The sequence below is a fragment of the Panthera leo genome, chromosome A2, assembly GCF_018350215.1.
Source record: "Panthera leo isolate Ple1 chromosome A2, P.leo_Ple1_pat1.1, whole genome shotgun sequence".
In the NCBI taxonomy this organism is placed as follows: Eukaryota; Metazoa; Chordata; class Mammalia; order Carnivora; family Felidae; genus Panthera; species Panthera leo.
Window position 1 is genome coordinate 62,463,193 of NC_056680.1, and position 14,815 is coordinate 62,478,007.

At 43.4% G+C, this 14,815-nt stretch overlaps 1 protein-coding gene across 1 annotated transcript in view; it reads left to right on the forward strand.

Moving 5' to 3' along the window:
- Positions 1–12,822: 12,822 nt before the first annotated feature.
- The window catches only part of ABCA13 (ATP binding cassette subfamily A member 13), a 374,957-nt gene continuing 372,964 nt past the window's right edge, over positions 12,823–14,815 (forward strand). The window contains exon 1 of the mRNA XM_042927326.1: positions 12,823–13,036. Coding sequence (XP_042783260.1) covers positions 12,823–13,036 — 214 coding nt within the window. The remainder of the gene's footprint in view (positions 13,037–14,815) is intronic.

Sequence of the window (14,815 nt, forward strand, 5' to 3'; positions counted from 1 at the left end):
TTTTGAGACATCAGCGTAAAAGGGAATATTTTTATATTTATTTATTATTATTATTTTTTTTAAGTTTATTTGAGAGAGAGAATGAGTGTGAGCAGGGGAGGGGCAGAGAGAGAGAGGGAAGGAGTGAGAGAATCCCACACAGGCTCTGCATTGTCAACGCAGAGCCCAACGTGGGGCTTGATCCCAGCAACCGTGAGATCCTGTCTTGAGCTGAAATCAAAAGTTGGATGCTTAACCATCTGAGCCACCCGGGGTTCTCCCAAAGGGAGCATTTTTATCTGTATTTTCCCTTATTTAGATTGTCCATCGGGGCACCGGGCTGGCACAGTCGAGTGGTGCACTCGACTTTTGATCTCGGGATTGTGAGTTTGAGCCCCACGCTGGGGCTATGTGGAGATTACTTAAAAAGAAGATATTTAAAAAATAATAAATTGCCCATCAAATTCTCTTCCAATTTTGTAAGTAGGAGGCTAGTGATTTTCTCCTGTGGTTTACTCATTGAGACCTTAATGCATGGATTTCAAGTACCCGACCCCCACCCCAACAGTTGTTCCTTTTTGTTTGTTTCTGCATTTTTATTGGCCAGGTTTAGTTTGTATATCTTCCAGTATCACCATTGCTTTTTCTTTGTTTTTTTTAAATTACTTATTATTATTATTATTATTTTAATGTTTGTTTATTTTCGAGAGAGAGAGAGAGACAGAGTGTGAGCAGGGGAGGGGCAGAGAGACAGGGAGACACAGAATCTGAATCAGGCTCCAGGCTCTGAGCTGTCAGCACAGAGTCCAATGCAGGGTTCAAATCCACGAGCCATGAAATCATGACCTGAGCTGAAGTCAGACACTTAACCGACTGAGCCACCCAGGTGCCCCTGTTGTTTTTAATTTTTTAAAAGAATGTTTTCCTATTATGAGAGAGAGAGAGCATGAGCTGGGGAGGGACAGAGAGAGAGGGAGAGACAGAATCCCAGGCAGACTCTACGTTGCCAGCGCAGAGCCCAATGTGGGGCTCCATCTCACGAACTGTGAGATCATGGCCTGAGCTGAAATCAAGAGTCGGATGCTTAACCAGCTGAGCCATCCAGGAGACCCTGGTTGAGCCTGTTTTGGACACCCTGAATAGCTTCAACATGAATGTTTAGTATGTGAGTGTTGAATAAAAAGCAATTGCTTTTCAATATAAAGCCAAAAAAGTAACAGCACCAAAAAAACAAAAACAAAAACAAAAAAGTAGGAGAGCGAGAGAACTCATCCATTTCTATCTCTCGGCCCCCAGCTAACTCATTGGCCAACATAAAGATTTGCACAGGCTCTCTTAGAGAGGGAATTTTGGACTCTGTTGGAGAGGGGTTTGGAAGTCCCAGGTCAAGGTGGCAATGGATTTAGGCCAACTGGGTGGATGGTTGCTATTTGGTTTTGAGTCAGGCTTTGTTTGGACCCTCTCTTATCGCAGGGTTTACAGCCAGGACCTCATAATACTTCTGGGAAAGTCCCCTCTTCTGAGAGGCTGACATCCAGAGATCCGTGTGCGCCCCAAAGAGACACAATAGAATTTCACGCTCTAGGCAAAGCCCTTTGTTTCCAAAGACCGAGCAGCAGACTAATTACATGCTTTGCTTCAGCTTCCTTGATATTCTAAACTTGTTATGATGTTTTCCTCCATGAGTCTCATGACTACCTTCTTCCTGGTAAGAGCCTCCTTCCTTCTTGATTCATCAGCAATTGTGCTTTTTGTACCGGGGCGTTTGGTTCTTTGTGGTTTTCAGTTGTAACCGAAACCACACACTGCCCGCGTAAGCCTGAGGATTTAAAAATGGGTTTCATTAAGCTCCACTCATAAAACGTTCTGTTCAAGTAAGATGGGGAAGTGTTTATTTCATCCACAGGCCTGAGGTTGATTCAGGTTCCCTTGAAAACTAGTCCAAGGAGACCAGGCAACAGACTGTGCACAACGTGACCTACCTCACTGGTTGGTGGAAGGCTAAAATAACAGATGAGCACGAGCTTGCAGACGGTCCAGGGCTATGCCGACGAAGGGTGTGAGGACAGGGCCTGGTCGTCCGCACATGTGCATCCCCGGGGGGAACCGCACTCTTGGGATGTGTATGCATACATCTGCTCCATCCTCCCAGGCAGGGACTCGGCCGTGGGTGTTCACTGCTGTTCCTCAGTGCCTGACACTTGCGACCCACTCCCTGATGAATGAATGAATGAATGAATGAATGGATGAATGGATGGATGGATGAGTGCACTTTTTTAAAAAACTTTTTTTATGTTTATTTATTTATTTTTTGAGAGACAGAGAGAGAGAGAGAGAGAGGGAGAGAGAGAGAGAATCCCAAACTGGTGCCACACTGTCAGCACGGAGCCCAACGTGGGGCTCGAACCCACGAACCTCAAGATCATGACCTGAGCAGAAATCAAGAGTGGGAGGCTTAATCAACTGAGCCACCCAGGCACCCCTCCCTTTCTTTTAGAGAGAAAGAGAGAGAGAGAGAGTGAGAGCAGAGGAGAGGGGCAGAGAGAGAGAGAATCTTAAGCAGTCTCCACACTGCCAGCACAGGGCCCGACTCGGGGCTCCAACCCACCAACCTGAAGATCATGACTTGAGTTAATATCAAGAGTCATAGATTCCACCCACTGAGCCCCCCAGGAGCCCCTGAGTACACGTATTTTCACTGCTCAGTGGACAGCAATTGAACGATACATTCTCCTGTATTTTTGCATGACTTCCGGTTTCTTTTTTCTCATTCACAAAATAACATAAGCATTCTTGGACACACATCTTGATTCATGTATGTAATTACCTACCAGCTTGAACCCTTTTCATAGGCTCAAACCAGTGTAATAAAGATAAATTAATATGCTTCAACTTATTATATAGTTGTTGAAATATATGGGTCATAGAATGTGCACCTTCCGCTTTGTTAATGTTGTCGGGCTGTTTTCTAAAGTTCCTGTGGACCCGTGTCCCCACCGATACTTGGTGGTGTCAAAGGTTTTACTTTTTTCTGAACTGGTGGGTGTAAAATGGTATTTTGTTGGGGTTTAATTTGCATCTTCCTAAGTACTTCCTACTGCTGAGACCGAGCACCCTGTCGTGTGTGTTATGGGGTGTTCCTAATTTGCTCCTCTCTGCTCTTATCCTTTGAGTATTTTCTATGGGGTAATCAATCTCCCCACTGATTTGTAGGAATGTGTATATATTCTGGAATGTCAATTACATATGTTGAAACAGATTCTCCAAGTCTGTGGCTGGCTCCTGGGTGGCTCAGTCCATTAAGTGTCCGACTCCGGCTCAGGTCATGATTTCGTGGTTCGTGGGTTTGAGCCCTGCGTCGGACTCTGTGCTGACAGCTTGGAGCCTGGAGCCTGTTTCGGATTCTGTGTCTCCCTCTGTCTCTGCCCTTCCCCTGCTCGTGCGCTGTCTCTTTCTCAAAAATAAACATTAAAAATTTTGTTATATAAATGACACTTCTAAAAAAATAGCTTTTCTGAAGAATAGAGATTTTAATTTTAATATGGCTTAATTTCCCTTTGTTGTTCATGCTTTTTTCTGTCGTGTTTAAGACCGCCAAGACATGAAGAAGGTGCACCATGTATTCTTATAAACATCTTAAAGTTTCTTTTTCTCACTTTTAGAGCTTTGTATAAAATGAGAGCTCAGGATCGGATACCTCCCTGCCTCTGCTCCCCGACTCTGCAGATCACCCATGACCTGGTGGTTTGTTGAGTAGCAACTTTTTCTGCCATTGGTCCGCTGACCACCTTCTTCCTCTATCAGGTTTCCAAATATGCCAAGTTCTGTTCCTGGGCTCTCTTTGCCTCTCCTCAGGTCAGTTTCTGTATCGCTGAACTGACAGTACGCTGTGTCTTCCCATCTTATTTTTATAGGAAGTTTTGATACGTGAGAGGACAAATCCTTTCAAGCCGTTGGTGAAAATTGTCTTGGATATTGACCTTTGATCTCCCGGGTACATTCCCGAACCAGCTCATTAAAATCGACACCTGCCAAATCAAAATGCAACAAGCAAAAACTTGTCGGGATTCCACTGGAATTGCGTTGAGCCCTTGGACTAGCTTGGGTAGAATGAACCCCTTCGTGATATTGACATTGCTTGTGCGTCGCCAACGGCTCTGTTTGTTTACCCGGTTCTCTCTGGTATCTTTCAATAAAGTTTCACAATTTTCTTCATGAAAGAATTGCACGTATTTTGGGTAAATTTTCTTCCCTAGGTGTTTTATACTTTTGTCAAAACTATAAACGGCATCTTATTTAAAAAGTACTATTTCAAAAAAAAGTATTTTCTAAGTGATTCTTACCGGTGTAGGGAATTATTGAGAGACAGGTATTGAATTTTCTTGGATGAAAGTAAATTCGTGATTGCCTTTTTTTCTAAGCTTTTATTTTTGAGTAATCTGTACTCAATGTGGAGCTCTGAGATCAAGAGTCACAAGCTCCACCAACTAAGCCAGCCAGGCGCCCCTCTAATTTTCTCTCTGTGTTTCTATCACTTATTGGTTTCTATTTTCTTGAGGACGTTTAATAAGTTTATAAATGCCTCCAATTATTGCATCTTCTTCTCCTCTCACTTCTTTTATTACGTTGTGATCCTTTCTATATATGATGGTTCTTTTTCTTAAGCCTCTTGTCTGAATCTAAAGATATTTAATCATCTTCTGGTTTCTTGCTCTTGCTGAGTCCCTCGCAAATCTGACCATTCCTTTGACATGGTGTGGCTTTATTTCTTGAATTGCTTTTGAGAACTTTTCTTTGACTTAATTGTGCTGAAGTTTTTGGGTTTTTTAAATAACTTTTTTAATACTTTTGAGAGAGAGAGAGAGAGAGAGAGAGAGACAGAGGGAGACAGAGAGAGACAGGGCACAAGCTGGGGAGGGGCAGAGAGAGAGAGAGAGGCAGACACAGAATCCCAAGCAGGCTCCAGGCTCCGAGCTGTCGGCACAGAGCCTGACATGGGGCTTGAACCCAGGAACTGTGAGATCATGACCTGAGCCGAAGACAGACACTTTGCACTGTGCTGGAGTTTTTAATGTGGATTTATGTTTCCTGGTAAATGTTATATTTCCATTATCAATGAATCTCTGTCATCGTATGTTCTGGAGAATTCTCAGGCATTCGTTATTTAAATATTGCCCTACCTGCCTCTCCTCCATTCCCCTTGAGGGGACTTTCCTTTATAACTAAATCTTACACTTAAAGATTCAACTTATGATTCTCTCTTCTCTTTGATTTATTTTTTGCCACTCTCCTCACCCCAGCTCTCTGGAGATTTCTTTCTGGAAGTCCAGCCATGCAGTAAGAACTGTGTTCTCCTAGCAGGAGTCCTGTAGTTTCTAGCTGATGTGCTACCAGAATCAGAGGTGACATGACTGGGTATTAAACTTTGCCCCATTTTTTATTTTGGCCGGATGTCATTGCCCAGATTTCCCCCTTGGGTTTCATGGACTAGGGCTTCACATAATCAGATGAAAAGAATCCAAAGTCGTACAACAATTTGCCCCAAAATGGATGGAGTGAATAAAACACTGGTTGGAGGGGCGCCCAGGTGGCTCAGTCGGTTAAGAGTCTGACTCTTGATCTTGGCTCAGGTTAATAAATGATCTGTGTTCTTTACGATTGAGAATATTCGTATGTTGCTTTTCATTTAAGGGCCATTTAGGTTGGTTATCATATTTTTATCACACTTTCTTTCTCTTTGAACTTTGTAAATACTGATGCGTCGGCATCTAGCACTGAATGTTGCGAAGATATATTTGAGGCTGGACTGATTTTTCCCCCTCCTTTCAGTGAGTTGCTTTTTTTCTCCCCTTCTGGAGACTTGTGCTAATCTTCCTTTATCTTTGGGGCTCGATAGCCATAGCTCAGCTACAGCTTATTTTTCCCCCCTGAAATACAACATATTCTTTTGGTCTTTAGAACAACTCTTCTCTATTTCCGGGAAGTTCTGTGTTCTATCTCTGAGCATGTTTTTTGTTGTATTTGTTGGATGCTTTTCTGTGTTTATGGTTCTACCTTTAAAAATGTTTTAAAGAAAATCCCCGTTGTGATCTCAGACTGTTCCTCTGATGCAGAAATTCAAATTCAACCAGCGACTACTCTCTGTGTAGTTTCTAGGTCTAAATTTTGGATTTCCACAATAATCATTCTGTTATTGTTGTGTTTTCCCTACATCTGCAACCTCTCTTTTTCATTTACCATCTTTTTTTTTCTTTTGAGCTCTTTTTTCCGAAAGTTTGCTCTTACTAAATTCTTTTTCTTTACAAAGCTATTGTAAAGAAATTTCATGTTCTTTGGGTTGTTTCTTTTCCAGTCGTGCTTTATGACTTTGGTTTGTGTGTTTGGGTGATTCCTCCAGAATGCTTAGACAGCTGTTTTGCGCTTTTAATCTGATTCGTTCTGGGAGGGCTCAGCCGGGTGTTGTGTTTGTTCTCGACTCTCTTGTCGATAGATCTGAGACCAGTCTGATTTCTCCTTCAAACCCCAGTGTGGTCCCTGAGCTTACCCTATATATGCTGATTGCCAATGGCAGGGGGGGTGGTGGGGATGAGGGAGGACTCACATCCCCATGGGAGGAGATGCAGACATTATTACCCTGGCTGGGCTCTGGGCTCTGTGCTCCGCTTTGGAATTTTCTCCAGTGTTTTTTTTTTATAGTTTTCATTTAAAGTTTTTTTTTTTAATTTTTCATTTATTTTGAGAGAGAGAGATAGGGTGTAAACAGGGGAGGGGCAAACAGAGAGAAGGAGAGAGAGAATCCCAAGCAGGCTCTGCTGTCAAGACAGACCCCCATCCGGGGCTCGATCTCACGAACCGTGAGATCATGACCTGAGCCGAGATCAAGAGTCAGATGCTTAACCGACTGAGCCCCCCGGGTTCCCCTTCGTCCAGCATTTTATAGCATACTCACTCCATCCGATTTCGGGGAAGTTGTTCTCCAACAGACTCGGACTCATTGCTCACTTCTCCGTGTTTCGTTTATTGCTCGCAGCTTTCTCTGACTCCTGTGGGAAGAAGGAGGGAGGTGATGCCTTCAGGGCTCTCACCCCGCAGATGCGGGCGCTGGGGAGGCCCCCCAGGATGACAGGTTTGGAGCTGCTGGGCTGAGTTAGGACTGAACTTGCTCGATCTGCTCTAGAGACCTGTTTCTTGGCATTTTTGTGGCTTTCATCTTATATAAAGACAAGTTGGCTCTCTTTCTCCTCTACCTTCTTTTCTTTGTCTCGTCTCATTCTGTCTGGAAGAAGAAAAAGTCTGTAAGGAGACACCAATGTTTTACCCGAGAGCCGTTGACGTATGTATTTCTGTGTGTGTGCTGTGAAGGTCTCCGCCAAATGCTGCTGCGTCTCAGCTGTGTTTTTAGGAACCAAGGAGGGGCACCCATTGAGGTCATGGGGAGGGCGACTGTGGAATCTGGGGTGCAGAACTGAATACTTTTTCCATTCCCTGGTGGGAGCTCCCCGCTTGGGACCCTGCTGTGTGGGCGCCTGATCCAGTGGCTGCTGTTTTGTGAGCCCAGGTGATTCTCCCAGCTGATTCTTTTTTTCTTTTCTTTCTTTCTTTTTTAATGTTTATTTATTTTTGAGAGAGCGCAAGCAGGGGAGGGGTAGAGACAGAGGGGGACAGAGGTTCCAAAACAGGTTCTGTGCTGACAGCAAAAAACCCGATGCGGGGCTCGAACTCACGAACTGCGAGATCATGACCTGAGCCAAAGTCGGATGCCCAGCTGACTGAGCCCCCCAGGCGCTCCAAGCTGATTAATTTCTTGAGAGCACAGCATCATGTAGCATCTGCTCCGGGCTGCCTTAGGGGGGACAGCATGGGTGCTGTCTGTTCTCGGCCCTTCCAGTGCGGGGAAGCCCCTCGTGGGGGGCCCACGGTGTGGGCGATGGGGGGAAGCATTCCCAGTTAGCAGGGAGGGGATCAAAAATGTCAGGTAAGACTCCAGGACAATGAGGACACATGAGAAGGAAACCAGGGTACAAAAATATGATGAGAAAGAGCCTCTGAGCGCCTCTGGGAGAGAGTCTTGTGAAAGGAGGTGATTCACTGGCTCACAATGGGCAGTGACACAGCAGAACTGGGTGTTTCGATACTTGTCTTCTGAACGGAGTTATTTCACATTCGAACAATGGGAGATTTCCCCCCTACCTGTGCTTTTTGGAGCAGCTGGTGATTAGCTTACAAATAAAAAACTAACGTACTATTTTCTTTAACGTTTATTTATTTTTGAGAGAGAGAGAGAGAGCAGGGGAGGGTCAGAGAGAGAGAGAGAGAGATAGGCTGCACAGAGTCTGCACAGAGCCTGACTTGGGGCTCGAACTCACGAACCATGAGATCATGACCTGAGCCGAAGTCGGATGCTTAACTGACTCAACCACCCAGGCGCCCCCTGAGATACTATTTTTTAAAGTGTAACTGGGGTTCTGTTTCAGTTAAAGATCTTTAAGAAACTGCTAGATTATACGATGTAGAGTTTTGCTTTTTTAACGATGTTATTTCCATTTGAAACTGGAGATTTTCCACTGAAGTGAGGACTGGACAGGTAAATTCTTATAGCTTCACAGCTGCCACTGCCTATTTTAGTTTGGCCATGATAAGGGTCCCTTGAATGATGATCATTCATTCATTATGTGTAGGAACAAGAATCCAGATGCTATAAATAAAAAGATTGATGAACTGATTGCATCAAAGATTTTGACAATTAAAAGGCAAATAAGACACTGGAGAAAATAATTGCTTAAATACTTTAAGCCGACAAAGGACCAATGAAGAAATTCCTTAACTCAAAAAGAAAATAGGAGACAATGATGTGCAGACCAGTAAAAAAAAAAAAAAAAAAAAAAAAGCAGACAGAAAGAAAAAAAGTACATAAAGTGGGTTTTAAAATAGTAAGATGCCCTCTTTTCTTTAAGAATTTTTTTTTAATATTTTTAAGTTTATTTTTGAGAGAGACAGACAGACAGACAGACCACAAGCAGGGGAGGGGCAGAGAGAGAGGGAGACACAAAATCCAAAGCAGATTCCAGGCTCTGAGTTGTCAGCACAGAGCCTGACTCGGGGCTTGAACTCATGAACTGTGAGATCATGACCTGAGCTGAAGTTGGATGCTTAACCGACTGAGCCACCCAGGTGTCCACTCTTTTTAAGTTAATTTATTTCTTTTGTGGAGGGGGGAGGGGCAGAGAGAGAGGAAAAGAAAATCCCAAGCAGGCTCCACACTCTCAGTGCAGAGCCAAATGCGGGGCTCAAACCCACAAACCGCGAGATCATGACCTGAGTCCAAATCAAGAGTCAGACCAACTGAGCCACCCAGGCACCCCAGTAAGACATCCATCCTCTTTAGTGTAAAACCGCATATCCTCCTATCCTGATAGAGTGTAAATTTCTGTTTGTGCATTATTGAATGCCTAGCCTGTTTTGTGTCTGACCGTACACTTTTGTATCATATATATATATATAAATGTATATATATATATATATATATATATATATATACATTTATACATATATGTAATAGAAAAATGTGTACAGGGAAGAATAGGGAGTGAATGGACAAGGAATTATTGTAGATTTGACTTATGAAAAATGCTTGACCTTAATAATTAAAGAAAAACATTTTTTGCATATCACTTTGACAAAATATTGACAGAAATTTGAAGGTTTGTTAATCTCAGGAGAGTGTGTTTGGAGGGAATGATGGCTGGGCTGGTTTGTACTGGGTGCGTTTTGTATGATTAGAAATCATACACACTTTGACTCAAGAATCTCATTTGCAACAACACTTCGTAAGCATACTTACAACAGTCAGCCAAATATATACAGAAACCTCATGATAGCAATGGCCCCAAACAGAAAACCTTGCACGTTTCCATGAACTAGGTGATTGGTTGAATAAATTACATTCTACAGTAGATTATCATGTTCTCTTTAAAAACAATGAGACAGTTCTATAAGTGCTGATATGAAAAACTGTTTCCAAAAACATTAGTTAGGCTTATATATACTTTAAAAAAAATGAATTCAGAAAGCTGTTGAGGGGAGCCGAGGTGGCTTAGTATCCAACATCGTTTAAGCATCCAACTTCAGCTCAGGTCATGATCTCACGGTTCATGAGTTCGAGCCCCGCATCGGGCTCTGTGCTGACAGCTCAGAGCCTGGAGCCTGCTTCCGATTCTGTGTCTCCCTCTCTCTGCCCCTCCCCTGCTCACACTCTGTCTCTCTCTCTCTTCAAAAATAAAATAAACTTAAAAAAATTTTTTTTAAAAAAGAAAACAATTGAGATAATTTATCCTTTGGGAGAATGGCTGTATTCTTTCTGTACTTTTTAAATTTCCTAACCATGCATATATGTAATTACTTATAATATCGAGAGTTGTTATACGTACGAGTCTTGGGTCTATGGACCATTATCTGTGTTCTTTATACCTCTCTGTCTTAAAAAATAGCTATCATATGCTATTTAAAAATTTTTTAAAACAGAAAGTTAATTATGTATTTCTTCTTTTTTTCAAAGTATATTTATTTTGAGAGAGAATATATTTATTTATTTTGAGAGAGAGAATATATTTGTTTATTTTGAGAGAGAGAGAAAGCAGGCGAGCAGGGGAGGGGCAGAGAGGGAGGGAGGGAGAGAATCCCAAGCAGGCTGCGTGCTGTCAGCATGGAGATCATGACTGTGAGATCATGACCTGAGCCGAAATCAAGAGTCTGACGCCTAACTGACTGAGCCACCCGGGTGCTCCTATATTTATTCTTCTTAACGGTATCAAGTCATTGCTGAATTTGTGGCATGTTTTCTGTTTTGCACATTTAGTTTCAGCCGGAACTAGTTATGGAATCTTCCCACACCACACCCCTACTCCCATACTTGAAGAAATGATTATTTGTTCTAGAGAATGAGCTAGATGACTTGAATTGGTGGTCTTCTGAGTGTGCCCGACCTCTCTGGCTGTTTTAATCACCATCCTTTGAGTAGAGGTTGGCCTCCTGCAGACATTTGCCCCATTATAAAGATATATGATATTGGATTTCCGCACTCGGTCAGGGAACTTTCCATAATGATGCACTTTCTGGCACAAGAAATATTACATCATGAACTCTTTCAAAAGCGGTGATTTCTTTTCTTTAACTACAGTGGGGATCGAAACCTTTCCACCTGTGTTTTGTCTTTATGGCTTCAGGCCACATACACCCTCCTGGCCGCATTTCGATGCCGTTTCCTTACAGGGAAGAATTGTGAAGAGCAGTTCAAAGAGCAAAGGAACCAAAGAGGCGAAAAGTTTGTTTTAGCTCAAAGCATTATAACTGGGAGTCTAAAAAAACCCGTCTTTAGTGTTAGGCTGGGTACCCCTACCTCCCTAACCTGCAGATTTTAGGTTTTTGTTCATGCATTATTGAGTGCCTAACCTGTTTGGTGTGTGGTTATAAACTCTTGTCTTTGTGGAATGATACGAGTGGAAGTCTACAGGAGAACATGATCCACCATAAAACCACGGAAGAATGAGGACAAAAAGAATAATCTGGGGGCGCCTGAGTGGCTCAGTTGGTTAAGCGCCTAACTTCGGCTCAGGTCATGATTTCATGGTTTGTGGGTTTGAGCCCCACATCGGGCTCTGTGCTGACAGCTTGGAGCCTGGAACCTGCTTCAGATTCTGTCTCTCTCTCTCTGCCCCTCCCCTACTCATGCTCTGTCTCTCTCTGTCTCTCAAAAATAAAACAATGTAAAAAAAAAAAGAATAATCTGGTGATAATCGAGGATAATTCTTTTCTTTTTTTATTACTTATTTTGAGAGAGACAGAGATAGTGTGAGTAGGGGAGGGGTAGACAGAGGCAGAGAGAGAATCCCAAGCAAGCTCTGCGCTGTCAGAACAGAGCTCGATGCGGGGCTCAAATTCTTGAACCATGAGATCATGACCTAAGCTGAAACCAAGAGTCCCAAGAGTTGGTGCTTACCCGACTGAACTACCCAGTGCCCTGAGGATTTTCCTCTTAATTAGTTTTTCACTGGGCTGAACCTTGGGTATTTCATTCTCAAATAATTAAATTCCATGCATCCATGGTAATTCCTTTGTCTTTTTTGACTGAGGACGCAAAGCTATGTGAATTACCGTGATTGTTACATGTGGCTCTTTTGTTGTCTGTGTCAGGAGATTTGGCTCCAGTAATCTGACTTTCAGAAATTTGTTCCAGTCTTAAGAAAGTAATTCAGGGGCACCTGGGTGGCTCAGTCGGTTGAGTGGCCAACTTTGGCTCAGGTCATGATCTCTCGGTCCGTGGGTTTGGGCCCCGCGTCGGGCTCTGTGCTGACAGCTCAGAGCCTGGAGCCTGCTTCAGATTCTGTGTCCCTCTCTCGCTCTGCCCCTCCCCTGCTCATGCTCTGTCTGTCTCTCCTTCTCTCTCAAGAATAAATAAACATTAAAAAAAAATAATGTGGACAAAAAAGAAAGAAACAGAAAACAAGCGTTTTGGGAAACATACAAGGAGGTGACAGTCGCGGGTCCAGATGACGAATGAACCATGGACCCGTGGCTCAAATCAGTGTTCTCAGAGACGCTCAGTAAGGATGACAATAATCTCCTTTTTTTTTTTAATTAAAAAAATTTTAAGTTTATTTATTTTTGAGAGAGAGAGAGAGCATGGTAGGGACAGAGAGAGAGGGAGAGAGAGAGAATCCTAAGCAGGCTCTGCACTGGAAGCATGGAGCTCCATGTGGGACTCGAACCCACAATCCAAGAGATCATGACCTGAACCGAAACCAAGAGTTGGACACCCAACTGACTGAGCCACCCAAAGCCTTGACAATGACCTCCTTTAAGGGAGGCCTGAGTGAGCAGCAACCCATCCTGCAGGCAAGGGGGCTATTACAATGCTTTACCATTTATTCAAACTCTAATTTTTTTTTTCCCGACATCCTTCTTCAGGTCCTTTCTCTTGCTGAATTCTTTTGGCCATGTATCCTCTTCATGATTCTGACAGTGCTTCGTTTTCAAGAGCCTCCCAGACACAGAGACAATTGTGAGTGTTACTTTGGCTACACTTCTTGCATTATAGACCCTCTGGAGGAAGAAAATGCAGCTCTTTCCTCTGTTGTTTATAAACTGTGAATTCTGAGTGGAATGAACGCATAAGGTTCACTGTGATACCACAATAGCTATATTTCCGGGGTATGTGCCAGTAAGCATCAATTTATATTTTTTTCTGTTAAGAATCATAGTCACACATACCTGTTCCATCTAGCATATAGACTTATTCTTCTAACTAAACTGCCTTTGTGAGAATAGGTTTAGATGCTATTATAGATATATAAAGAGTAGAAGAAGAGGTAAAAGGTGACAGATACACTTTAGTCTATCAACAAGATAGTGATGGCATTGGTGGTTATGGTGGTGTGGATGGTGCTGGTGATGATGGTGATGATGACGATGATGATAGTGACAGTGATGACAGCTATCATGGTGTCATAGTGATGACGATGGTGATGATGTTGGTGGCAAAGATAGTGATGCTGCTGCTGCTGATGGTGATGATGATGATGGTGACGATGGTGACGAGGATGGTGATGGTAGTGATGACGGTGATGGTGATGATAGTGATGAAGGTGGTGATAGTGATAATGGTGATAATGTTATTGTTGGTGGAGGTAGTGATGATGTTGGTGATGGTGATAATGGTGGTGATGATGGTAATGATAATGGTGATGATGGTGATGATGATGATGATGGCAATGGGGACGGTGATGGTGGTGATGATGGTGATGGTGATGATGGTGGTAATGGTGATGATGATGATGGTGATGATGATGGTGATGATGATGATGGTGGTGATGGTGGTGATGGTGGTGATGGTGGTGGTGATGGTGGTGATGGTGATGATGATGGTGATGATGATGATGGTGATGACGGTGGTGATGGTGGTGATGATGGTGGTGGTGATGATGATGGTGATGGTGATGATGGTGGTGGTGATGGTGATGATGGTGGTGGTGGTGATGGTGGTGATGGTGGTGATGGTGATGATGGTGATGATGGTGGTGGTGATGGTGATGGTGGTGATGATGATGGTGATGATGGTGGTGGTGATGGTGGTGGTGATGGTGGTGATGGTGATAATGGTAGTGATGATGGTAATGATGATAGTGATGATGGTGATGATGATGATGGTGATGGCAATAGGGATGGTGACCGTGGTGGTGATGGTGATGGTGATGATAGTGATGGTGATGATAGTGATGATGGTGGTGGTAATGGTGGTGGTGATGATGGTGGTGATGGTGGTGGTGATCGTGGTGATGGTGATAAGGATGGTGATGGTAGAGATGATGGTGATGGTGATGGTGGTGATGGTGATAATGGTAGTGATGATGGTAATGATGATGGTGATGATGGTGATGATGATGATGGCAATGGGGATGGTGACAGTAGTGATGATGGTGATGGTGATGAGGGTGATGGTGATGATAGTGATGATGGTGGTGGTAATGGTGGTGGTGGTGATGGTGGTGATGATGGTGGTGATGATGGTGGTGATGATGGTGGTGATGATCGTGGTTATGGTGATAAAGATGGTGATGGTAGTGATGATGGTGATGGTGATGATAGTGACGATGATGATGATAGTGATGATGATGATGATGTTATTGTTGGTGGAGATAGTGATGATGGTGACGATGGTGGTGGTGATGGTAGTGGTGGTGATGGTGGTGGTGATGATGATGGTGGTGATGGTGGTAGTGGTGATGATGGTGATGGCGATGATGATGGTGGTGATGGTGGTGACGATGGTGGTGGTGATGGT